At 42.7% G+C, this 25,160-nt stretch overlaps 1 protein-coding gene across 6 annotated transcripts in view; it reads left to right on the forward strand.

The window, feature by feature from the left end:
• The window catches only part of SNX25 (sorting nexin 25), a 113,165-nt gene continuing 88,005 nt past the window's right edge, over positions 1-25,160 (forward strand). For all 6 annotated transcript variants that reach the window (XM_059909736.1, XM_059909735.1, XM_059909734.1 and 3 more), the window contains exon 1: positions 1-632. In XM_059909736.1, coding sequence (XP_059765719.1) covers positions 267-632 — 366 coding nt within the window. In that variant the 5' untranslated portion in view covers positions 1-266. The remainder of the gene's footprint in view (positions 633-25,160) is intronic.

Here is a 25,160-nt window from a genome sequence, read left to right on the forward strand (position 1 = left end):
CTGCTACCTGGGCACGCCCGGCCGGGCAGCTGAGGGCGCGGCGCCGCGTGGCGGCGCTGAGGGGTCGCCGAGAGGAGCTCGGCGGCGTCTGTTGGAGCCGTTCCCTCGGTGGGCCGCCGGCGAGGGCATGAGCGCGGACTCCCTCTGCCTCCAGAGCGGCGGGAGCGGCGAGGGGAGGAGGCGCCGCTTGGAGGCCACCGTCCAGGGCAGCGCCGGGGGAGAGCAGGGCGGGAGATGTGCCTGTCCTTAGCGGCCCAGGAAGCAGCATGCACCCCGATGCCACCGACAGCAGCGGCGCCGGCCTCACGGGCGCCCCAGGCGAGCGGCGGCCGGATTCCCGGGAGGACGCGGCAGCCCCCGGGGGCCCTGGCGGCGGGAGCTGGCGGGCGCTGGTGGCCGTGGCCGCCCTCGCCGCCGTGTCCCTCTGCTTCCTGGGGCCCGGCTGCTGGGAAGCGGGAAGCGCGGGGCCGGGCACCGTCCTGCTCAGGCTCAGCCTGTACCTGGGCTGCGCTGCGGCCGCCTTCCTGCTGGGGACCTTGTTCTCCCTGGTCTGCCGGAGCCCGCGAGCTCCGCCGCCCGACTTCGCCGCCGCCTGGAGACGGCTGGCCGCGGCCACCCGCCACCCGCCGGAGGTGAGTACGGGTCTCCCCGCCGCCGCCGCGCGCGCCCGCCCGCGGCCTCGCCCGGCCCGCCCGCTTCCGGCGCCCGCCGCCAGCTCCGGGAGGGCCGGGGGTCGCGGCGGGCCCGTCTTCTCGGCCCGGCTCGGCGGACGCCCGAGGGAAACGGGGCTTGGGGTGGGCCGGCCCGGCGGGGAGAGGCTCGCGTCCCCTCGGCCCCCGCGCGGGGCGGGCTCCGGGCTCCGTGGGTTTGCCGAGATGCACGTTAGTAGGCGATGTAGTTGCTCGACACCATCCTCATTTCCAGCCTCGGTAGTTGAATAATCCTTCCAGACCTTCGCTGTGGCTCTGCAGCTGGCGAGTGGGAGCGAGGGGAGCGCGGCGGTCGCCGTACGCAGGCGCTGCGCCCTGGGCTGGTCATTACCTTGGGTTCCGATAACCGTTCCCTGTCGGGGTGACTTTATGCCCTTTTACAGACGAGGAGGCTTGGCGCAGAGGGGCTGACTTGGCTTAGGTCACCCACCCGGTACCTCATGCCCAAGCCTGGGTACACTTTTTACCGCGCTGTCCTGTCTTCCACCATGTTAAGTATCGCAGTTTCAGTGATTTAGGAAGGGGATGCCCGAAATCACTGTACTTTGCATCAAAAGGAAGGCTATCATCAGTGAGGTGTGGCGATATAGTAAAGGACGGTGGTTATATAGGGAAGGACAGTATTTTAAATGAGCTCTTCGCTTCCTTAGTGCCAAACCACTGCTTCCCCTACCTCCCAGCATCCGTCTCACCGCCCTTTAAAAGAAACTTGCTTCTGTCGTAGCTTGACTCTTCCTGCTTGACTGAATGATACTATCATTAAACTTAAATTGACCAAGCACTCTGGGGTAAGGGAAATGTCAGTGGCTCAGCTTCCTAAGAATATTTGTTGGAAGCGTCATTACCCCCTGGGTTTTGTGTTTGCTTATGATATGACCTGCTTACTTTTTTGTGAAAATCATCACACTCTTCATCAAAAGTACCGTTTCCTCAGTGTGTCAGTTCCGAATGCAGAGCTGAGATAATGGCTGAAGGGTTGTAGGTAAAAGAGTGGGGCATCCTCACTGTGTAAGCTGAGCAGCAATTCAATATAGTAAGGAACAGGAACTTCTGTTTTCATAAGTGGTCTCAAATTACGTAGTTGTGTTTATTTCTCTTAAAAACCTTCACTCAGCTGTCCATTTTTTCATATCTAATTTAGCAAGACTTGGTGAGTAGGTGTATTTTTCCTCTTGCTTTTTCTCTACAATGATAAAAAAAAAATAAAGATCCCAGGATTTTACTAGTTGATTTATCGATCTGTGAATGACGTTAGAATTCTTTAGAGTATTGTAAGACGTTGTAATTCATTCAGTACGTATTTATTATTTTATGCCAGCCAGGTATTATTTTGGAAGCTGGGGTTGAATCAACAAGGCAAAAGCCCTACTTTCTGGAGACTATATACTTATGGGGGAATCAGGCAATAAATAAATGGAGTTACTTTTGGATAGTGGTAAATGCTTATGAAAGCAAAAGTAACTAAGAGTTAAGTGATTAAGAGTGCCTGGTATGTGAGGGCAGGAAGTTTAGTGGTGGGGTCAGGATCAAAGCTGTAGGATTGCAACTCACTCTGAGGGCTTGGAAGCCTCATGTTGTGGGTTACCTCCCCTTTTCCTGGAAAATACATCCCCTCAAACCGCCTAGCTCACTTGTACCTCTGGTAAAACTTGGGTTATCATCCGGAAAGATGCTTTAGTAGAGGAAGCAGAGAAAATACTACATTAAAGGTGACAGAAAATGAAGCAGCATATGTAATCTCTCATGTATACTACCCGAATATTTCAGGCAGTAGAAGAGGTGAAGTATGATTTAAGGAAAGTAGATTATTGGTCATTCTTTTTGAATTCAGATTCCTACAATGTTATATAAGAAAATAAGTACACTAGGATGTTTACTTTCTAGGTTGTGTTACTTAGAATTGAAATGCATGTTATTCACATAAAATTATATATATATATTTACAGTACCAGTGCAGTTTACGCAAGCCTTTTGTTGTGCTGTATTTCCAATAATTTATGCTTAAGGTTTTAAAAAAATGTTCTTTATGAATGAAAGCATAAGCATGTGGTGTAGTATAAACTGTCCGTTCTGTGGTGGTAGGAGCTGGACCACACTGGTCATCTAACAGGTGGAGGGGAGGCTATTTTGGAGTGGACCAAATGGTGCCTCTTATGATACAGTGACTACTTCACTACAGAAGTTTTGATCCAGCATTAAGAAAAGAATCCTCATTTGTTCTTACCTATTTTGGGTTCTTCTAGTGTCAGCTAGACGTGTCAGACATGGGAATCTATGCTATCTGTCCATCTTTCCTTCCTTCTCTTTCCTTTTTTTTTCCTTCTTGGCTTCCTTCTATAGAGGAAAAAAAATGCATACACTGTTAAAAGTAGGCAACCAGAGAAGCCTACACTAAAAGGGAAAAGGTGTTTTCATGTCTAGGAGTGTTCAAATGCTCCCGCATGCTTCGCAAGGTAGTTATTGGCTGTCAACTCTATGCAGTTAGGACCCATGACTGACATCTTTTGTGAGTGTTTGCTGATGATAACGAAGAAAATTATGTCAGTTTGCGGTCACTAACTCTGTGCTTTCCCCCTTCAGTTAATCTAGTATTTACTGGGCGTCTCTTATGTGCAAGGATTTTGATTTTACTTGGCTGGGAATCACTATTGATTAAGGTGGTAAAACTAAATTTTCATCTCGGGTGGAAATAACATCCAATGGTATATTCAGGTGGCAAAAAAACTTTGTGTAAGGTCAGCAAGGTTGATGGTGAAGTCTTCACAGTTGCTACCTGGGCGGCCCCACTTTAGAAGCACTTGGGCTTTGTTGTAGGCCAGCCGACTGGAGCTCTGATGCTGTGGGGCTGGCTTGCTCCTGGGCAGCAGCTGCTAGCCCGCCTCTGCTGAGGAGGCTGCCAGAGTGTGGTGCTCCTAGTCCAAGGTCGTAGTTTGGTCTTGTGCCAGGCCAGTTAACTCACGCGGACCAAGAGCCTTAGATTCACTCGCCACAGTTACTTGACCCTAGCACATGATCTAACCAGGGCAGCAGCAAGAAGAATGTGGGAATAGTGAATCAGTAGTTCAGAAAACTTATTTTCATTCCTGGACCAGCAGGATCTAAGTGCATCTTCATAGAATGGAAAAAAGGGAAATAATTTCTTACATTTTGGCGATAGGAATAAGAGGGAATAACTTCTCTTTAAATGTCAGTCATGGGCTTCCCTGGTGGCGCAGTGCTTAAGAATCCGCCTGCCAATGCAGGAGACACGGGTTCGAGCCCTGGTCCGGGAAGATCCCACATGCCACAGAGCAGCTAAGCCCGAGAGCCACAACTACTGAAGCCTGCGCGCCTAGAGCCCGTGCTCCGCAACAAGAGAAACCACCACAATGAGAAGCCCGCGCACCGCAACGAAGAGTAAACCCTGCTCGCCGCAAGTAGAGAAAGCCCTTGTGCAGCAACGAAGACCCAACACAGCCAAAAATAAATAAATAAAATAAATAAATTTTAAAAAGTCAATCATTCACATAATAATTATGGATTTTTCTCTTTTACATTGTATTTTATTAGATACTTCTTGATTTACATCCCATTAAGTTAAAAAATAAGCAGTTAACTAATGAGGATTGGAGGGCTGATGCAATAAAGTCCACAAGTCAGGCGATTAGTAGCATATGGGAAACTGAGGTCCATTGCTATGTGAAGAAAACATTAAAGACTTTTCCAAGTTTAGACAGATAGCAAAGTTCAAGAAGTTCATCAAATCTTGTACGCATTTACTGAATATCTGCTGCATATCTGCTTTTCTGATCTCGTGAGATCATTTTTGGCCTACTTAGTTGCTGAGTGTCAGTGCCAGGCACATAGTAAGTTCTCTGTAGATGGATTTTTGTCCTGAATGAATGGATTATTGTTTGAGATGAGAACAGACTTGAGAATCCAACTGACACTTTTAGATTTGAAGTTTCAACCACAGTTCCCTAGAGAAGGGATCATAGTCTTGCAGTAGGTGTCACTAAGAGCTTCGATAATTGCTTTCTGTTAAGTGCGTGGCAGTGTTCTTAGTGTTGGGGAGGAATCAAAGGTGAACAAGATGCTCCCTGTCAAGGTCCTCTCGGGCTGAGTAGATTAGACTGATAGGGAAGACTGGAGGGGAGAGCAGATGTTTATAGAGACAGTAAAAACATTCACACAGCAACCCATGGTGCCACTTGGCTTGGGTAGGACTTCTGGAATCTCTAAATGAGTTCTTTTACCAATACAAAAGTTCTTTTGAGTAAAACAGACTTGATTTAGTTACTCGAGGGAAAAGGGAAAAGAAACAAGACTTAGGGAGACTATACACAGCCTCTTTGTGACTTTCCTTTATTATGCTAATATGATAAACTAATCCTCAATAATTTGATAGTGGATAGTGGCATAATACGCTTACTGTCTTCAGAATATTTGATTGTATTTTGACCAGGGGATTTAAGTCATGGTGGGTACTGGGAAAAATGTTTTTGAGGAAGATGGCTTTTGAGACCCTCTTAAATCTACCTAACTCTGTAGTGTAAGGTTTGTTTGCCTTAAATTCATTCTAATCATAATGTTTAAATTTAACTTTTTATGCAGGTTATACAATCACATGGCTTTAATAAAAAAACATATAAAAGGATATGCAGTGGGAAAAATATCTCCCTTATAGGCAGCCATTATTAACAGTTGATTATTCTAACAGATGTATATTATGTACATACAAGCAAATATAAATATGTACTCAAAAACGGGAGCTTTTGTTACCTATAATCTCTTGATATATAAACAGTGATTACACATAAAGGAAAATTATTTTCTGTATCTTTATTATGAAGGAACTCTTTCTTAGGGTTAGTAAACATAAGAAGTTATATATGAATAGTGATAACTTCAAAGTAGGAAGCTACAATACACGATTAAACCGGAACATTAAAAAAATGCTCATCAAAACCAGCAAATGTATTCTAAGAAATAATGAGTGTGTTTTTGAATTTAGCAAAACTGTCTGAAGGCGGCAATATATATTTTCACAATTTGTACAAAGCCAAAACAAACCCAGCAAATTGTTTTAGAGACGGAGTACATGTACTTTTTGGGGTTTGAGTTGCCGGCGAGTGTATGAGATGAATCCTCGGAGGTAGGATTGCAGAGGTAGTTTGGGCCAGGTTGTGGAAGTCCTCATCTGAGAGAGTAGGGTTGGTTTATAGTCTGTAGTCAGGGCAGCTACTCACACTTTCTGAGCTCTGGAGTGTAGCATCAGAGCTGGGCTTTAGAAATGTTAAATGTAAATGTGATTGGGAGGGACTCAGGAGAAACACGGATCAGTTGCAGTGATAAAAAGTGAGTCAATGAAGCTGTGTGAATGGAGTCCGGAGGCGAAAAGTCAAGATTGAGTGAGACGTTTCTTTCATGTTAATTATCAGTAGTTATCATTACAGATTGGTTCAAGAATCTTTTCAAGAGTATCTTAACATTCCCTCTAAATAATAAATTCAAGCCCCAAACCAAAGGGTCCTACTGTTTATTCACAAATGTGAAGACCAAAGTCTCCGAGCTTGAGTGGTCTGCTTGGAGCCTAAATTCTGGTCATTCCCAGGAAGCTTATTTCTAACTCCCTTGAATCTTAAGCTGCTTTTGCTTTGGGAACACGCTATGATGTCACCTTAGTAATTGAATGTTGCCTTCTTAAAAATATCTTAGGTTTCATTTCCTAACCTTATCATTTTGGGGGTAGGAAGTGCCCTAGATTCCTTAGAATGTATGAGCCTTTGTGCAGTCAGAATAGTGCACACAATTGTACTTAAAAAAAGGTGACTCAGCAAGTTTGGTGCTGAGGGCTTAGGCTTCAGAAAAGGAAGTGTCTGTAGAAGGCTGTTAGTATTAAAATGATGGCATACAAACTTGCCTTTTTTTTTCTTTCTTTTTTTTTTTTTTTGGCAGCTTTGCTTTTGAAAGACTTACAAACTTGGAACTTGTATTTTTACCAACTTCACTGTTAGGTCACTTTCTAAATGAGGGTTGTTTGTTTGGGTGGAGGTGACAGATGACAGGGGTAGATAGGCAGTCCTTCTCAAGGGCTCTGCTGGGTACCCCGGGGGGCCAGGGCTTGGGTTCAGTTAGTCACTTCTGCACCCTCCTTTAGTCCTGGGATGTGTTATTTAGTTACACAGTGGAGCTTTCCAGAAAGCACAGTGGGGTTTGGTTGCATTTTGGTGGGCTTTTCAGCTCAGATGCTGCTTTGGGAGAATGCAGTTAGGAGAGTGAGCTGTGCCCGTCTGTCCCCAGGGCTGGCCGGTGCTTATCAGTGACTCTAGGCACTGGCCAGTCCTGGTACATTTGTCAGTCAGCCTGGGGTTTCCATGTATGAACGCCATGAGCTGGACGTAGAGGAAAATGAATATGGTAACTCCAAGTAAAATGCCTCTGAGGCCAAAGGGGAAACCGGAATGAATAGTGCATTTTTAGAATAAGACACTGGAACTTGTTTAGGTCACTAAGATCTATTTAGTAAGCTTTCTATTTTAGTGTAGAATACACTTCTTGGAAAGTTGGATGCATTTTTAACAAATACTCATTTCTAAAGTGACCTGAATTTCTGTAGTTCTCACCCACCTTGTATGTATGAGTGAGTTTACATTAATAGCAGTAACTCAAATTGTATAGGGTTTGCTCCTGTCTGCTCATGCAGGACCTCATCCTGCAGTTCTCCCCTCATTTCTGCCAGACCACAGGCAGTAATTTTATGTTTATGAATATGTTCACTTATGTTCTTCCGTTCCGGGTGCCTGCAAAACATTTGAGAGAGCCTTCTTTCTGTCACCTGTGCCAGTCTGTGAAAAAGCACATTTCTTCTTGGGCTACTGCTGTCTCAGTCCCCTAAAACTGGATATCCAGGAGTGCTCGGTCCTTCCGGTTTCTTTTGTTTTTGTTTTTTTCCTGAGCCAAAGCCACTTTATGTGCTTTATGGAAGTTGAGAATGTAGCCTTGTTTCTCTCACTCAGGTATACTTAAAATTTTTTGTTTTTTACCTTGTAATAGAAACTGAGGAGTTTATGTCTCTGTTTGCATCTCCTGTGAAGACAGACCCATCCCTTCTGTCTGGCTCCTTTCTGTACCTGGCTCAGAGCAGCCCCTGGGGTCAAGCTCGGGCTTTCTCTCCTAGCTCCAGAGCTTTCTCTGTCTCCAACCTTGAGCGGCTACACACAAGGCACCTCCCAAAGGCCTCTTCCTCGTATACAAATATACTCCTACAAATATACACCTGAGGGCCATGTGCAAACCCTGCCAACTTGTTAGGCGTGAAATTAATACCTTAAACATCCCAGAAATCGCGACGTGCTTTTCCTGAGGCACAGTTGTTAATCTCATATTGTTCCTTCTGATTTTTTTTCCCATTTCACTAAACCTTTCTGAGATTGCAACCCCTAGATTAGCTCAGGAGGTTGCTTTGTTTTCTAGATTTGAATTTTGATCATTCTTGAGGTCCCATTTTTGGAAGTATCTCACTCTTAGGCGGGCTTCCCCGGGGACCCCTGCAATAACCATCTCTACACGGAGGAGTCGAGATTTACTCCTCAGGCTTAGACTCACTTATTCAACTGCTTAACTTGACCTTTCCACTTGGTACCCTCAGTGGTGCCTGAAACTCAACAAGTCCAAGGCTCCATCTGTCTTGTGATCAGTGTCTCCGTCCCTCTCCCATTGCTCCTTGCGTCAGCGACTGGCACCTCCGAAAGTCCTGCAGCCAGAAGCCCGAGTCCTTCCTGAACTCTCCTCCTCCTTCCTCCCCACATGCAGTCCATCCCCCAGACCTGTCTCCTTACCTCTTGGGTATCTTACGTCCATCCACTTCTTTCCATCTCTCCTGCTTGGTCCCAGCTGCCATCATGTGCCTCCTAGGTGACTGCAACAGCCCCTCAATTCATCTCTCTGCCTCCGTGTCACTCCTCCAATTCCTTCTCTGAAAAATGCACACCCGGTCCAATCCCTCTTCTGCAGCATGTTTAATTAAGAGCTGTCAGCTTCCTGTTCTTGCCAGCTCTCCAGCCTGGTCTCCTGTCATAACTACCTTCACTTCTCATGCTCTGTCCTCAGCCCTCAAAGTGCCAACCTCGGTCTTTGGATGGCAACTTTGAATATTGCCTGCTCTGCCTGGAGCCCCGCTGTGCCCTTACCTGGCTAACTTCTCAGGCCTCAGCCATCACTTTTGCAGAGAAGCTCATATATTCTTGTGGCACCGTAAACCTTTTCTTCATTGTACTTAGCACAGTTGTGATTTTATACTTGGACGGTTCCTTGTCCGTCTTTCTCATTAACCCTTGAACTCCATGAAGGCAGAAACTCCCCCCTGTATCTTTAACATCTAGTATGATTAAGTAGGTAAGCAATAAATATGTCTTGAGTGAATGAATCACTGGGGATCAGTAGAGCATAGGCATTAAGAGAATGGTTCTGGAGTCAGCCAGTTATTTGAATTTGAATCTGGCTCTGCTTTAATAACCCTGTGACAGTGGGCAACTTACCTAAGATTTCTAAGCCCCAGTCTCCTTATCTGAAAAGTGGAGATAGTAAATACCTTAAGAGGTTGTTTGGAACAATGTGATAGTATATGAAAATATAAATACTAGTATTTGTAAAAGTGCTTTGAATTAGAAGGTGTTAAATGGTAGATGTTACACTTTTACCTTTTTAAAAAAACTTTTTTATAAGACTAAAGATGCAGCTTCAGAAAAATTACACAAAATAAATATATAGTTGGATGAGTGATTATAAAGACAATATCCTTGTAACTTCCAGAAGCCCCAGAAGCCCCCCTATATCTCCACCCCAATGGCATTCCCTTCCCTTCCACCTAAGTAACGCCATCTTGACTCTATAATAATCACGTCCTTGCGTGTTGTTACAGTTTTATCAGTCAAGCATGCATCCGTGGACATTATGGCTTAGTCTTGCCCATTTGAAAAAATTAAGTCTCCCCAGTATCCTTTTCTTTTCCCTATGGGTTATCTATTGAAGAACCTGGAGCAGTTGTCCTGGAGTGTCCTATAGTCTGGATTTTGCTGGTTGCATATGAATGATACAGCTCAGCTTGTTCCTTCCTCCTTTGTATGTCCTACAAATTGACACTGGACCCAGAGGCCTGATCAGACTTGTGTTTGACCCCTTTGGCAGGACTGTAGGTGGTGGTGTGACCTTTCATCAGGAGGCACGTAATATCTGATTGTCTTTCTTTTTGTTGTTAGTAGCTGTTGATGCTCAATACCTGGATCTGTTAATTTTTGGGGGGTGACAAATAGGGATGTTTTAATTCTGTCATTTGTCTTATTGGTTTGAATATTTTTTTAAAAGAGACATTTTTCCATCATCTACTGTTTGGTTCCACAGTGGTACAGTTCCTATAGAAAAGCAGGATAAATGCTAGATTCTTTCCCATTATCAGTTTTCCAAGATAATGAGTTGGTTCCCCATCATCCTCTGAAGGTGACCAATTAGTTATGTGTTTAAAAAAGTATTGTGAACTCATGGATTTGAATGTATTTGATGGGTTTCAATTAGTTGTAATTATTAGCTTTTTTGAAGCTTAGGCAGTCCCATCTCTGCCCAGTGGAAACCTTTTCAAGTTGACTCCTGAGTCCTTTTGATATGACCCTACTAAGTCTGAGAGTTTTCTTGCTATCTGGTATAATAAGATATTTCAGGTTCATTTTGAGCGTTTTCTGCTCTCACCTGGAATTAGCCATTTCTCTACAAAGAGCCCTGATTTCTTTTAAGGGAAAATAGTATTTCATGAACTCATTCTGTTTCAGTTCTGAGCAGCACAGCCAGACTCAGACCCAACTGTTGGGACTTCACCTGCTCATTTGTTTGTAGGGTGACCAATTGTCCTGGTTTGCTCAGAACTGTCTTGGTTCTAGCACTGAAAGCCCCGTGCCCCTGAGAGAGTGGGGGACTCATTCTAGGTGTTAGGGAGGCTCATTGCTGTTGGTTTGGTCATTGTGTCTTGGCCTTCTCTATGGAGAGATTGGAAGAAATATGTATGAGATCTGTCTTTTGCAAAGAGTAATCACTCAGTAGTTAGATTTATATACTCTGTGTCTTCAAGACAGGTAACACTTAGTTTGAACAGTGCTTTGCAATCGTCTTTGCCATTTCCTTATGATAGCCTATAAATTGACATTGTTTATGGGTTCAGGAAAATGGTTTCTATGGCCTCAGTTTGATTCATTTTACTCTAACCCATGGCTGTGAATACAGTGGACAAATACATGCAGTGCAAGAGCCATAATGTGAATGTCATAAAGTGAATGCCTTAGTAATTGCTATAGCTAAACTTAATATTTATTGCATTTACTGTATGCAGGTGCGTATATGCATTACCCAGTTAAATTTTTATACCTTCCACCTGAGGTAGGGACTGTTACTCTCATTTTACAGATGGGAAAACTGAGGTTTAGAGAGGCTAAATCATGTGCCCGGAGCAAGTGGAAGAACTAAAATAAACCCAGGTCTTTCTTATTTTGGAGCCTCTGTAGTTAACCACTTTATTACCATTTTAATTATTAAACATTAGTTTGGTCTAATTTAAAACCTGATTCACGTTTTAAAAAACTTGAGAATCTTTGGGCTGGTTCTAGGATCTGTTTGGGAATTAGTGTCACTTTAGAGGTCTCAGAATGATGTCACAACGGCTCTTTCTGTGTTCGTGACAATCATTGCTAATCAAGTGAGGCAGCTTTTTTTTTCCCTGCGTCTGGATGAAGCCTCAGAATCCTTTTCAACATAGCAGTCCCGGCAGCCACTAGAATTTCACTAGAGTTGAGATATAACGTGAGACCCAGCTGCCGTTCTGAGTGAGAAGCTCGTAGAATGGCAGTGAAGCCTCTGGGGTCCCATGGCACTTTTTCTGTGTTACTCTGCTGTCACTATACTGTGTCATAACAGTCAGTCATACATTCTTTTCATCTGTTCTAGGAAAAATCAGTTTTCTAAGCTATGATCCATAAACACTTAATTTCAGAGATGCTTTTAGGTATACTGCAAAAACAGAAGAGGCAGGATGAGAGACTTGTGGGGTCGGGGGGGGGCGTCGCATAAATTTGAGAAACCAAGTTCTTGAAGCTTTACACTGTGTATTGCTATGCTAACGTTGTGAGAAATCCTAGTAAAGGAACCTGTTTAGCTGTTTAGTAAAGGAACCTTTTTAACCCAGTGTTTTCTAAACATGACTTATACCTGTATCCCCACATTTTTTTTTTTTTTTTAAGCAACAAGGAGATTTATTATCTTAAGAAATGATACATAACCCAGAGGTAGGACAGGCCCAGGAGTAGTAGGGCAGGCTCCATGCGGGAATGTCCAGCCTCAGGACCATCTCTCTGTATCTTTCTTAGCTCTGCCCTCCCCGTGGGTGGGCCTGACGCCCTGGCTAGTGGCTAGATGGCTGCAGGCATTTCAGGCACCATAGCCACACAGGATGAGATCTAGATGGGGAAAGGCCCTTTTGGAACAAGGAAAGTGTTCTTAGAAATGCAGTGGCAGTGTTCCCTTCTTATCTGTTTGGCAAGGTTTGGGCGGGTACCCGCCTGTATGGAATTGTCGGCGGGAGGGGGGCCGTGATTCTGTGATTGGCCTAGCCAGTCCTTTAAGGAGGAAGGAAGCAGTGGAGTCAAAACAATGAATGTTTCGCTTCATCGCCAAGGTTTTCAGGACTAGGAGGAACCTCTCTTTTTAGCCTTTCACACCTTCACTTACTCCTCACTTTAACCAAGCTTCTTGCTGTTCCTGACTTTACCTTTATGGGGTGTACGTGTTGCACCCATGTGCCCCTGGAAGACCTCTGCCCCCATTTCTGCACATTCAGTTCTTGTTGTTAAAGACCTAGCTCAAGCTCTTCCATCCGGTCAACTCTACCACACTCTTCAGTTCTGCCCAATAAACATTTGTGGAGGGAGGAGAGGGAAAAGTCAGGTGAATTCCAGGTTTCTGACTTGGGTGGCTGAATGGACATGGCCCACGTGGGCAGGTTTGGGATGGTGGAAGGTGAGGAGGTAAGTTTTGACCATGCGGATTTTGAGATGCCTGTGGTTATGTTCAGCCTGCAGGTAGGCTTGCAGCTCTGCCATTAGAGGGAGAGATCGGGGGGACAGATCTGGTGGGGGTCAGTGTGCACGTGTAGTTAAAGCTACAGGTCGATGAGACTGCCAAGGGTGGCCCGCAGTGGTTGAAAAGCAGCAAGCTGAAGGGCAGGCAGAGGAGTGAGAAGGACGGTGAATAGGAGAGAGAAACCCAGAGAAGCCAAGAGAGCAACAGGGACCCAGTGGCCAGAGGTGTTGGGTGAGGTGGGGGGAGTCCAGAAGGAGGGCAGGGAAGTGTCCCTGGATTTGACCCTGGACACCTGTGCGGGTGGTGTCTGGGGAGGGCAGTGTGGACATGGGGCAGACGTGGTGTTTATCCTCTTAGGTGAGGAGTGAGAACAGGTGAGGAGGCTGAGACGGGGTGCACGGTGCTCTCTGGAAGCTTGGATGAGAAGGAGAGAAGAGAAGGCGGCATTCACAGGTGTGTGTGGTGCGTGTGCTTTGGGAATTTTTGTTTTTGAGGAGAGATTTAATCACATCTTTGGGTTAAAGAGAAATCTTGAAAAGTAGAGAGGGAAATCCCAGAGGCAGAGGATGCTTGCTAGAGCAGCGGCCAGGCCGACAGGACCAGAGCACTGGTGGAGGGTTTAGGCTTGAGACTAATGGGAAAGAGGTAAAAGTGGGAGCAGAGAGAGAAGCTCGTAGGCAGCTGGCAGGGAACTGAGATGTTTCAAACTGGGTCGCCTCGACTGTCTTCGTAACTGGGAGGCAAATTAATTGCCCATAGTGAGGAGGATGATGTGTTGAGGGTAATTTTTAAGACAGGTGGAAAGAGGTTTGGTGAATCTTTTGTGACTGCCCCAATTTATGTAAAATGATTGCTCTACTCGTGTATTAAAATAAATCTTCCAAAAAATAAAACTTCTCAGCTTTTTTCAGGGGTCTTAATCTTTTGTCATCACGACCACTTAGTGGTGTTTCTCAAGATGTGGTCTAAGGATTTATAAATAATATAGGAATGCTTGCTAAAAAATGCTGTATGTCCAAGACACACCTTATAAACTTTCTGAATTAAGAATCTTTGTGGGGGGAGGGAGGAATAGGATCTAGAAATCTGCATTAGAACAGATTCCCCAAGTGATTCTTGAAAATGGGTTAGTGTGTTTTCAGGCAGCAGATGGGGGCCTCCGGATGTCAGCAAGGGCCGGGGAGACTCGGAGCCGCGTGCAGTGTCCGTGTCTGACGGACCCACATGTGAGAGTAAGCATTGCTGCATTCCCTCTGCTCAGAGGTAGAGTGGCTGCCACACTAAGGCTTGTCTTTAATACCATGTTTCTCATAAGGGAAGGTTTTAGTCTTTGAATTTGAACACATTTATTTTAGATAGAAACGGAAGAAAGAATTTGTATGATCTAGACCTAGGCTGGGGCAGATAATTTTTACTCTCCAGTTAGGAGGGATGTAAAAATCGGCCTGTTTGAATTGTATTTTCGGTTTTTTGCAACTAGTAGTTTTATGGCAGTAATCCATCTCACGCACCTTAATATCTTGTACATGTATGTTATCCGGGCCACTGCCCAGAGCTCAGCTTTTCGCTTCAAGCGAACTATGGAAATAGAAATCCCGCTGGAATTGGAATCAAATTACCAATGTGATATTTTTCCAACCAGGTCCTAAATATCTTATCACCAGTTTTCATTTAAAAGCCAGTCCACAAATTTAGTAAGAATGGTATTATGGTATCCAGGACAGTAACAGAGTTTAAAAAAAAAAAAAAAAAGTGATTGCTTTCGTTACTAAAGATCTCTGTGAAAAAAAGCAGTTCTGTGTGACTCATTGAGTTGTTGGGTTACATGATAGCTTTGAAGCAGGGGCAACCACTCTTCTACATTTATATTCAGTGGTTTCAGTGCGAACTCTTATGAAATGAGAATAATTTTTGTAATTTACTTCAATACGTATGAACTTCAAAATTCTTATGAAGTGATCTCATGGATTGGTTGTATATTTGAGTAGCTGTTCTCCTGTGACCTGGACCGGAGTGTGGAATGTAGAGGAGATACCAGAATGGGAAGAATGTTAGAATTCCTAAGCAGAGCCTGCCCCATTGTTAGAGCTCATTAGTTACTCGATTATGAGCTTCTGTTCCATCAAGGATAGATTAAGCCCCTTGAGCACAGAGAATGTCATGTATTTACCTTTGTCTCTGGTACCCAACTAAGTGGCAGACGCACAGAGCCCTCAGTATGTGTGAGATGATTGAATGAGTTGATGGAAATGTGATTCATATCGTGGAAACCTCTGATTTCCCTTGTGAGCTCAGAATTACAATGGAAGCCAGTGATAAAACGGCTACAGAATTTTTATTCCTACAGACCTTTGCAGTAATGCAAAAAGCTAATGCCAGTTTTCAGTGATCTTTCCTAAGCCAATTTGCTTTTTCTTCATTCTTCTCCCCCAGCCGTAGTCTCTGTTCTATATTTGCCAGTTTAGACAAACTGCTGCTGCCTGTATACTTTCAAGTGCATGTTATAATTTCAGTTTCCAAATCTGTGTCTGGTTTGAAATATACTTAAATTTCTCTTGTAATCAAGTGGAGTGTGTTTCCTAAGGATCTTCAGATTTGAGTCCTTGACATTAGAAATGAAGCACAATTTTTCTTCCCATGAGTCTAATTCTTCCAACTGAATGGAAAAACAATCCTTAGTATATTAGCCTATCTCAAGAAACACCTCTATTGATAAGTTAATAGAGATTTTGTGTTTGCATTAATAATCGTTTTTCTCTTAGAAAGCAGATTAATCACCAAGAAACATTATTAAAGGAATCTGCTTGTGATACTAGTCAAATCTGAAAGTATGATAGGTCATAATACTAATCACATGTAATATAACTATAATCATTCTTTGATTAACATTGTAAAAAATTTGGACTGTGACTTTTGGCACCATAGTAACTATGTTTGAATACTGTTTTATAATTTAAAAAAAACCCTTTTACATGCATTATCCTTCTTGAGGTGCATAATAATCCTTTAGTATAAATAGGGCAGACATTATTTAAACTGAATCTCAGAGAAATGGACATATTCATTATAAGTCAGCAAGAAAATGGCAAAGAATCAACTCTCGCCTCCTTTTATCTGGGTCTCAATTAAGTGCTCTTGCCACTATCATGTGATGTCATATACTTTTGCCATAGTAATAATAATGGGGTTATGCTCCAGCCTGAAGCACATTTGAGTTTCAGGTTTGTTCAGAGGAAAGATCTAGCTGATTTCATGCCCAGTCATAGGATCTAGTCTCAGGATCTATCCTGATTATCTTTCATTGTAGAAAAGGAAACAGAACCTTGATTCCTACATCTGCATGCAGGCAGGGTTGGCCTTTAGCCTGAACACAACAATACTTCGATAACTGGCGTAATAAGCTACGGAAGCTACTGATAATCTAATCTACCATTGATCTCTTGCCGAGTTCATTTTAGGTAAAATCATGATAGACATTTATGCTTCTGGAGGCCAAAGTGGTTTACTTTACTGTGTAAGTATCCCTGAGGGTAGAGAACGCCCTGACCTGCCCCTGTGGCCATTACTCATCTCCCCACCTGGAAATAAATACCCTGCAGTGTTGGGCTTTCAAGGCACGTAGGTTAGTGTTGGTTGAAGAGTCTGGAAAGGGACTTTTCCTGTTCACCTTTGCATAGTTTGTGCTTCAGAGTGTCCCCTACCCCCCACGCCCTATTGTCCGTTCAGTTTCTCACTGGCTGATAGAAGACTCTGCTTGAAGCACATCAACATTCTCGAGGCGCACAGTCCTTTGAAGTCAGAGTCCAAATCCAGTGTATGGTTCATAGACACTTCCAGTGTTTTTTAGAACATTTTTGGTGGTACTACACTTAGATCAATAGCATGGAAATGAATGTTTTTCATTTAAAATAGGAAAAAATGGTGAGGCCTAAGTAAATACACAGTAGTTATAGTTAAATTACAGTATAAGTAAGTCAAAATAATATATTCCAAATCTTTTATTACATAAAAGATGCTCATGATATAATACTGAGTGTGAAAAACCAGGTGCAGAACTGTGTGAGTACTGTGATCCTAATTTCTTCAAAAGTGTATGAAAATAAAAAAGCACCAATAGTAATTTTTATAATTAATAATGTGTTATTAGGCATTGTTTAAGTGCTGCATGTGTGTTAACTCAGTTAATGCTCTTATCAACCCTAAGAGGTAGGTACTGCTGTTATCTTTGTTTTACAGTTGAGGACATGAGGTACAGAAAAGTACGTTGTCCAGAGTAAGTAATAGTAAGGATTGGAGTCGCTAACTAGGAGGAAATAGACCAAAATATCAATAGTGATTATCTCTGGAAAATGGTGTTATCAGTTGATTTAATTCTGAATTACATCTATAATATAGAATGTGTCTCTATACTTGATATAATTAGAAATAGTATTTTTAAAAGAAATTGAAGCATCTTTGGAATCTAGAAAAACCATATGAGAACATTTGTAGGTTTGAATTTCAAAGAATAGCTTTTCCTTCTTATATCTAAAACAGAAATTATTCTTGATTAAGAGGGGTAAAAACACACAGAACCACTACTTTCTATCAATACAGTCTCCCTAAATGATAACCTCTCAGTATATGTTTGACAAGTTTCTTTTATCGATAAGGAGAACAAGACCTTTTTTAACTCATGGTTAAACATTATATGATTTCAATTTTCTTAAATTTACCAAGGCTTGATTTGTGACCCAAGATGTGATCTATCCTGGAGAATGTTCCATGTGCACTTGCGAAGAAAGTGTAATCTGCTGTTTTTGGATGGAATGTCCTATAAATATCAATTAAATCTATCTGGTCTGTTGTGTCATTTAAAGCTTGTGTTTCCTTATTAATTTTCTGTCTAGATGATCTGTCCATTGGTATAAGTGGGGTGTTAAAGTCCCCCACTATTATTGTGTTACTGTCGATTTCCTCTTTTATAGCTGTTAGCATTTGCCTTATATATTGAGGTGCTCCTGTGTTGGGTGCATATATATTTATAATTGTTACATCTTCTTCTTGGATTGATCCCTGGATCATTATGTAGTGTCCTTCCTTGTCTCTTGTAACATTCTTTATTTTAAAGTCTATTTTATCTGATATGAGTATTGGTACTTCAGCTTTCTTTTGATTTCCACTTGTATGGAATATCTTTTTCCATCCCCTCTCTTTCAGTCTGTATGTGTCCCTAGGTCTGAAGTGGGTCTCTTGTAGCCAGCATATATACTGGTCTTGTTTTTGTATCCATTCAGCAAGCCTGTGTCTTTTGGTTGGAGCATTTAATCCATTCACATTTAAGGTAATTAATTATCGATATGTATGTTCCTATTACCATTTTCTGAATTGTTTTGTGTTTGTTTTTGTAGGTCCTTTTCTCCTCTAGTGTTTCCTGCTTAGAGAAGTTCTTTTAGCATTTGTTGTAGAGCTGGTTTGGTGGTACTGAATTCTCTTAGCTTTTGCTTGTCTATAAAGCTTTTGATTTCTCCATCGAATCTGAATGAGATCCTTGAGGGTAGGGTATTGTTGGTTGTAGGTTCTTCCCTTTCACCTCTTTAAATATATCGTGCCACTCCCTTCTGGCTTGTAGAGTTTCTGCTGAGAAATCAGCTGTTAACTTTATGGGAGTTCCCTTGTATGTTATTTGTCATTTTTCCCTTGTTGCTTTTAATAATTTTTCTTTGTTTTAATTTTTGTCAGTTTGCTTACTGTGTGTCTCGGCATGTTTCTCCTTGGGTTTATCCTGCCTGGGACTCTCTGTGCTTCCCAGACTTGGGTGGCTATTTCCTTTCCCATGTTAGGGAAGTTTTTGACTACAATCTCTTCAAATATTTTCTCAGGTCCTTTCTTTGTCTCTTCTCCCTCTGGGACCCCTCTAGTGAGAATGTTGGTGCGTTTAATGTTGTCCCAGAAGTCTCTTAGGCTGTCTTCATTTCTTTTCATTCTTTTTTCTCTATTCTGTTCCACAGCAGTGATTTCCACCATTCTGTCTTCCAGGTCACTTATCCGTTCTTCTGACTCAGTTATTCTGCTATTGATTCCTTCTAGTGTATTTTTCATTTCAGTTATTGCATTGTTCATCTCTGTTTGTTCGTTCTTTAATTCTTCTAGGTGTTTGTTCTTTAATTCTTCTAGGTCTTTGTTAAATATTTTTTGCATCTTCTCGATCTTTGCCTCCATTCTTTTTCTCAGGTCCTGGATCATCTTCACTATCATTATTCTGAATTCTTTTTCTGGAAAGTTGCCTATCTCCACTTCATTTAGTTGATTTTCTGGGGTTTTCTCTTGTTCCTTCATCTGGTACATAGTCCTCTGCCTTTTCATTTTGTCTATCTTTCTATGAATGTGGTTTTCGTTCCACACGCTGCAGGATTGTAGTTCTTCTTGCTTCTGCTGTCTGCCCTCTGGTGGGTGAGACTATCCAAGAGGCTTGTGCAAGTTTCCTGATGGGAGGGACTGGTGGTGGGTAGAGCTGGGTGTTGCTCTGGTGGGCAGAGCTCAGTAAAACTTTAATCTGTTTGTCTGCTGATGGGTGGGGCTGAGTTCCCTCCCTGTTGGTTGTTTGGCCTGAGGCGACCCAGCCCTGGAGCCTATGGGCTCTTTGGTGGGGCTAATGGCAGACTCTGGGAGGGCTCACGCCAAGGAGTACTTCCCAGAACTTCTGCTGCCAGTGTCCTTGTCCCCACGGTGAGACACAGCCACCCCTGCCTCTGCAGGAGACCCTCCAACACTAGCAGGTAGGTCTGGCTCAGTCTGCTGTGGGGTCACTGCTCCTTCCTCCTGGGTCCTAATGTGCACACTACTTTGTGTGTGCCCTCCAAGAGTGGAGTCTCTGTTTCCCCCAGTCCTGTTGAAGTCCTGCAATCAAATCCCGCTAGCCTTCACAGTCTGATTCTCTGGGAATTCCTCCTCCCATTGCCAGATCCCCCAGATTGGGAAGCCTGACGTGGTACTCAGAACCTTCACTCCAGTGGGTGGACTTCTGTGGTATAATTGTTCTCCAGTTTGTGAGTGACCCACCCAGCGGTTATGGGATTTGATTTTATTGTGATTGCGCCCCTCCTACCGTCTCATTGCGGCTTCTCCTTTGTCTTTGGAGGTAGGGTATCTTTTTTGTTGAGTTCCAGTGTCTTCCTGTCGATGACTGTTCAGCAGTTGTGATTCTGGTGCTCTCGCAAGAGGAAGTGATTGCACATCCTTTTACTCCGCCATATTGAACCAATCCATGGTTAAACATTATAAAGCACAATCCAGGAAACTGATTCTGATAAAACCAGGTTTTGTTTGAATACTTAAAAACTTCACCAGTGATAGAAAGTGTAAAGGCACAATACGCAATAGAACATGTCCAGGAAATGGACACGTTGCTCTCTGGAAAGTACAGCCTCAAAAGCAAAAATGCTTCAGGAACACTATGTTCTATTATGTAGTGTCTTAACTTTGGTGACTTAACTTTCAACCCTTCTCTCTTGCTTTCGTTTCCACTATACCTTTCCCTTCAGAAAACCAAGAAATCAGCTGTTAAACCAACCAGCTGATTAGCCTCAACTTGTTGCAAGTTGATAACATTTTGAGTTTTAGTAGTGATAATAGCTGTACTTCGCTACTGTGTGCCAGGAATACTGCTAAATGTTTTCCATGAGCCAGCAATTACCGACTAGATGCCCAGCGTTCCAATGTGGCTCAGGATTTGGTCCAAACAGTGTAAGCCCACAATGTTTGGAATAAAATGAATTACTTGGAGATATGATATAAAATTCTTGATTTCCATTTTTTGTTGAAAAGAATTGGGACCCCTAGCAATCCCCTTAACTCATTTATTTTCCTTGCCAGGCTCTTGTTGTCTTGTTTCTTTTTTGGACCCCTGATATTATTTTCTTTAATTCTCTGAGGTGTTATAAGCCCACTTGAGCTAGAGAGGGAGTGGCTGGGACAAGGACCTACCATTAGTAAGAAGTCCTGTTGGACTTGGGAGCCCTCATAACTCCTCACGGTGGCCACTCAGCTTCCATTCTGACATGACTGTTGTCATTCATGTCACAGCCTTTCGTCAGGGTCTTAGTCAAGTCAAATGGCCTTTCCAGTTTCTCAGTCCCTTCCTATCTTCCTGAGAAGGGATATGTGTGGGTCCTTCGTTTCTTTGGTTTTGATTAAATTATTTTTTGAGGAGGAGGCAGAATATGGTTGGTTTGAAAGGAGCCATGGTTTTGAGAATAACATGGTTATTAGTCATGAGATCCCAGTAGACTGTCAGATGCTGAAAATACTTGGAAAGACTCGGCCACGTGACAACTCCATGTGGATAATGATGATTGGGGGTTTGTGTTTGTTTTCCTAACATAAGTCACTCTTTCAGTAGCTTTACAGGAAATTATACCCATCATTCCTTCAATTGCTTTTCTTTTTAAAATAAACCAAAATAAATAATTTTTTTTTTTTTTGTAGAAGTATATAGCAAAGGAGAGAAACACTTGTTTATTTGAGTAGCTCAGGTAATAGGCATGAAAGGAATTACCAGTCATGGACTGGCTGTTCTAGCCCCATCTCTGCTACCACAGGAAGGAACACAGTAAACAATGTCATCCTTGTAAACAATGGAAAATGAGGTATATGTCTCAGCTGGATTCCAGATCATTCCTGGTTGTCTAGTTGCTAATGGTATCAGAGTACCCAGGACTCTCCACATGGATTCTCTCCAAATGTTGTTCCCTCAGGAGAGGGTGTCTTTACTCTGACATAAAGACAATTTGAGTGTATTATGGCTGTAGACTAACAGCTGACATTCAGGAGCAAACAGAAAGCTGATATATACTCAGGAAAGGATTTGTTGATATGGCATCTATTCCTTGATGCTGAGAATCATATATCAGAGAAGAGCTTTCAGGTTTTGCCCTGTCTTTGGAAAACGTTTTCTTTTTTTCCTTTTTAATAAATTTATTTATTTATTTATTTATGGCTGCATTGGGTCTTTGGTTTTTATTTATTTATTTATTTATTTATTGGCTGTGTTGGGTCTTCATTGCTGCGCATGGGCTTTCTCTAGTTGTGGCGAGCGGTGGTGCGCAGGCTTCTCTTGTTGTGGAGCATGGGCTCTAGGCACGCGGGATTCAGTAGTTGTGGCTTGCGGGCTCTAGAGTGCAGGCTCAGTAGTTGTGGCTCGTGGATCTAGAGCGCAGGCTCAGTAGTTGTGGCTCACGGGCTTAGTTGTTCTGTGGCACGTGGAATCTTCCCGGACCAGGGCTCGAACCTGTGTTCCCTGCATTGGCAGGCGGATTCTTAACCACTGTGCCACCAGGGAAGCCCGGAAAACGTTTTCAAAATGAGCAATTATATGTTGAGGCTGCTCACTTTCTCTCCCCAGGGAACTCACTGAGTGATTAAAAGTGATCTTGACAAGTTGGTTCTAAGCTAGGTTTAAATCTTAAAATGAAGACGGGTTTCATTTATTTTAATTAAGTAAAAAATAAGATGTATTTTTTTACATGACAAGGGTTCTGGTTCACCAGACTCCCATCTATCTTAATATTGGGATATGGATGCCAAACATCACATGAGGGCGGATTGCTCAGGCTGCACTCGAAGTCCTCAGTTCTGGATCGGGTAGTGAAGACTTCTGTCCCTTACCCTTTGTGACAGAGAGAAAAGGACGCACATTTTTCTCTCACCTTTCCTAAAACCAGCATTATTAGGAAAGTGATTGTCAGGAAGAGGCAGGCTTTCCCTGAGGAATGGGAGGGACCTGTGCAGTGCAGAGAGGGAGGTTAGCATTTGCTGTAACGCATCTTTTGGGGAAGTCTCTGCCGTGTGGAGTTCCTTTTTTCAAACCTATAAATGGAAGGAGAATGAAGACAGGTTTTGCTCCACTGCCCTCTGGGCCACAGGAATGCACATGTGCCTCTGTTTTAGTGCCGGCCTTCTCCCCTTCTTTCCTTTCCTCCCCTCCTTTCTCTCTTTCTCCACCTCGGGATAATGATTAATTAGTGAATTCCATCTCTGTGATCTGAAAGAAAAGGAGTATGTAGTGACTAATCTACACTCACGTAGTAGTTTAGTCATGAGGAGATTCTGGCTCCGTAAATATTAAATCCTTAAAAAAGGAATTTCCATGCATGGTTACCCAGTTACTTTGGGCCCGTGATGTTTTCTTTTATCTTCCTGTTCTCCTTAATTACAGACTCGCCATCAGGCTGTGAGGATGGGACAGGGCTGAAGAACTTTTTTTCTTTTTCTTTCTATTAAGGGCCAGTGACCCCCTGGGGGATGGGGTGCAGGGAAATCCAAAACCAGTTTGGAAAACGAGATGGAAAAAATAATAGCGCTTTTAGGTAAAGAGCCAACATAGAAAACGTTATTCTCATATAAGCTTTTTAAATTAAAGAGAGTAAAGGCCTAATTCAGGTACAGTGAGTAGTGACAAACATGTTTATTGTAGGTATTACATCTAAGTATGAAGCAGAGAGAGAAAAGAAATATGCAGACAGATGGCGAGAATTAGTAAAGCCCTAACTAGGGAGAGAAAGAAAAGATAAAAAGTAAGAAACTGTTTTGAAGGAAGTTGTAATGATAGATACAAGAGCTCACAATATGCTTAGGTATGCATGTGCTGTCGTATTCACACCTGCTTCTCTCCCAGCCCTTAAAGACAGTTTCCATTTTAAGAACCCCAATTCAGGAACTTCTCAATTAAGTGTTGTTTGGCTGTGGTTTCATCATCCGGTTAGTACTGTGCATGAAAACTGCCATACCTATATTTGGGAAGCTGTAAGAGACTGCTGAAGACTTGAGAAGTTGTGATTAAAGTTATTTATCAGTATAGCACTCTAAAAGTATTAACTCAATTAAAATTTTGTCCCCAGTTCATAAGTTGTTGAAATATCTGCCTGATGTTCTAAAAAGCACTAGGATTTAAAAATTCTTCTCATCTCTTCAATTTTTTTCTTTCACGAACTAAAATTTTAAAAATTGCAGTAAAATGTACTGACCCCTTAATTTTATAGCAAGCTACTCAGAGACTAGAAAATGGTTTTAAACGCATGAGAGTATATTTCTTTTAGGAATAAAGTGGCTTTTGTCTATAGGATTATGTATGATTAAGGTTTTTTTTAAAAATGATTCCTTGGGAAAGTGTTGAACGTTATATGTTAATTTGTAGCATGAAGGGATTCTTGAGGCTTTTAAAAGTGTTTCAGCTAAGGAATCTCAAGACTATGGCATTTGGGACTTCCCTGGTGGCACAGTGGTTAAGAATCCGCCTGCCAGTGCAGGGGACAGAGGTTGGAGCCCTGGTCCGGGAAGATCCCACATGCTGCGGAGCAACTAAGCCTGTGCGCTACATTACTGAGCCTGCACTCTAGAGCCCGCAGGCCACAACTACTGAGCCCGCGTGCTACGACTACTGAAGCCCACGCACCTAGAGCCCGTGCTCCGCAACAAGAGAAGCCACCGCAATGAGAAGCCCACGCACTGCAACGAAGAGTAGCCCCCGCTCGCTGCAACTAGAGAAAGCCCGCGTGCAGCAACGAAGACCCAATGCAGCCAAAAATAAATACATAAGTAAATTTATTAAAAAAGACTATGGCTTTTGTTTTTTAATAACAGTGATCACAAAAATGGATGATACTCTTGGCATTTGACCCATGGGTAGTGTGAAACTAAGCCAAGGACTAGAAATTCTCTGCGCATGGGCGGGTGGTCCAGGGCCATGGGGTTGATTGCAGCTGTGTTGGGGTGGCCTGCCCGAGAACAAAGCGGTTTCCTCATGCTCATTTACTGGATGAAGGTGATGCTAACATGAGCCATTTAGATCTCCTGAGTGACTGTGGTGGTGCTAGTAAAGCGCTTGTAATATTTCCCATGCCTAAAGAAGTACTCTACGTTCCACTACTAGTAGCTTTTTTTTATGCTCGGAAACCAATAAGTGGCCCAATTACATTATACATGCTTTTGATCACTTTGGTATGTGATCAATTAAAAGTTTTCCTCTTTAATGTCGTCTTACTAGCCAGATAGTGGGATTTAAATCTGGTACATTGCCTCTCTCTGTTTTTGTTTTTTGTTTTTGCCAGCTAGTATCTTTTTATAACTAAAAATTTTAAATTTACTGTTACACAGACATATATGGAGGAAGAAGTTAAAATCCTATGCCTCTGCCTATTAAAGGAAACCACTTTTAATAGTTTAGCATATGTGCTTCCAAACATTTTCCATCATGGAAAACTTCCCATGAAGGCATATGTATCCCTAATTCATTCCTTTTAAGGGTTGCATTATATTGTAAAATATGAGCATATCATAATTTAACTCTTTGGCTATTGATATACACTTGGGTTA

This window comes from Balaenoptera ricei, chromosome 21 (genome assembly GCF_028023285.1).
Source record: "Balaenoptera ricei isolate mBalRic1 chromosome 21, mBalRic1.hap2, whole genome shotgun sequence".
Classification (NCBI taxonomy): domain Eukaryota; kingdom Metazoa; phylum Chordata; class Mammalia; order Artiodactyla; family Balaenopteridae; genus Balaenoptera; species Balaenoptera ricei.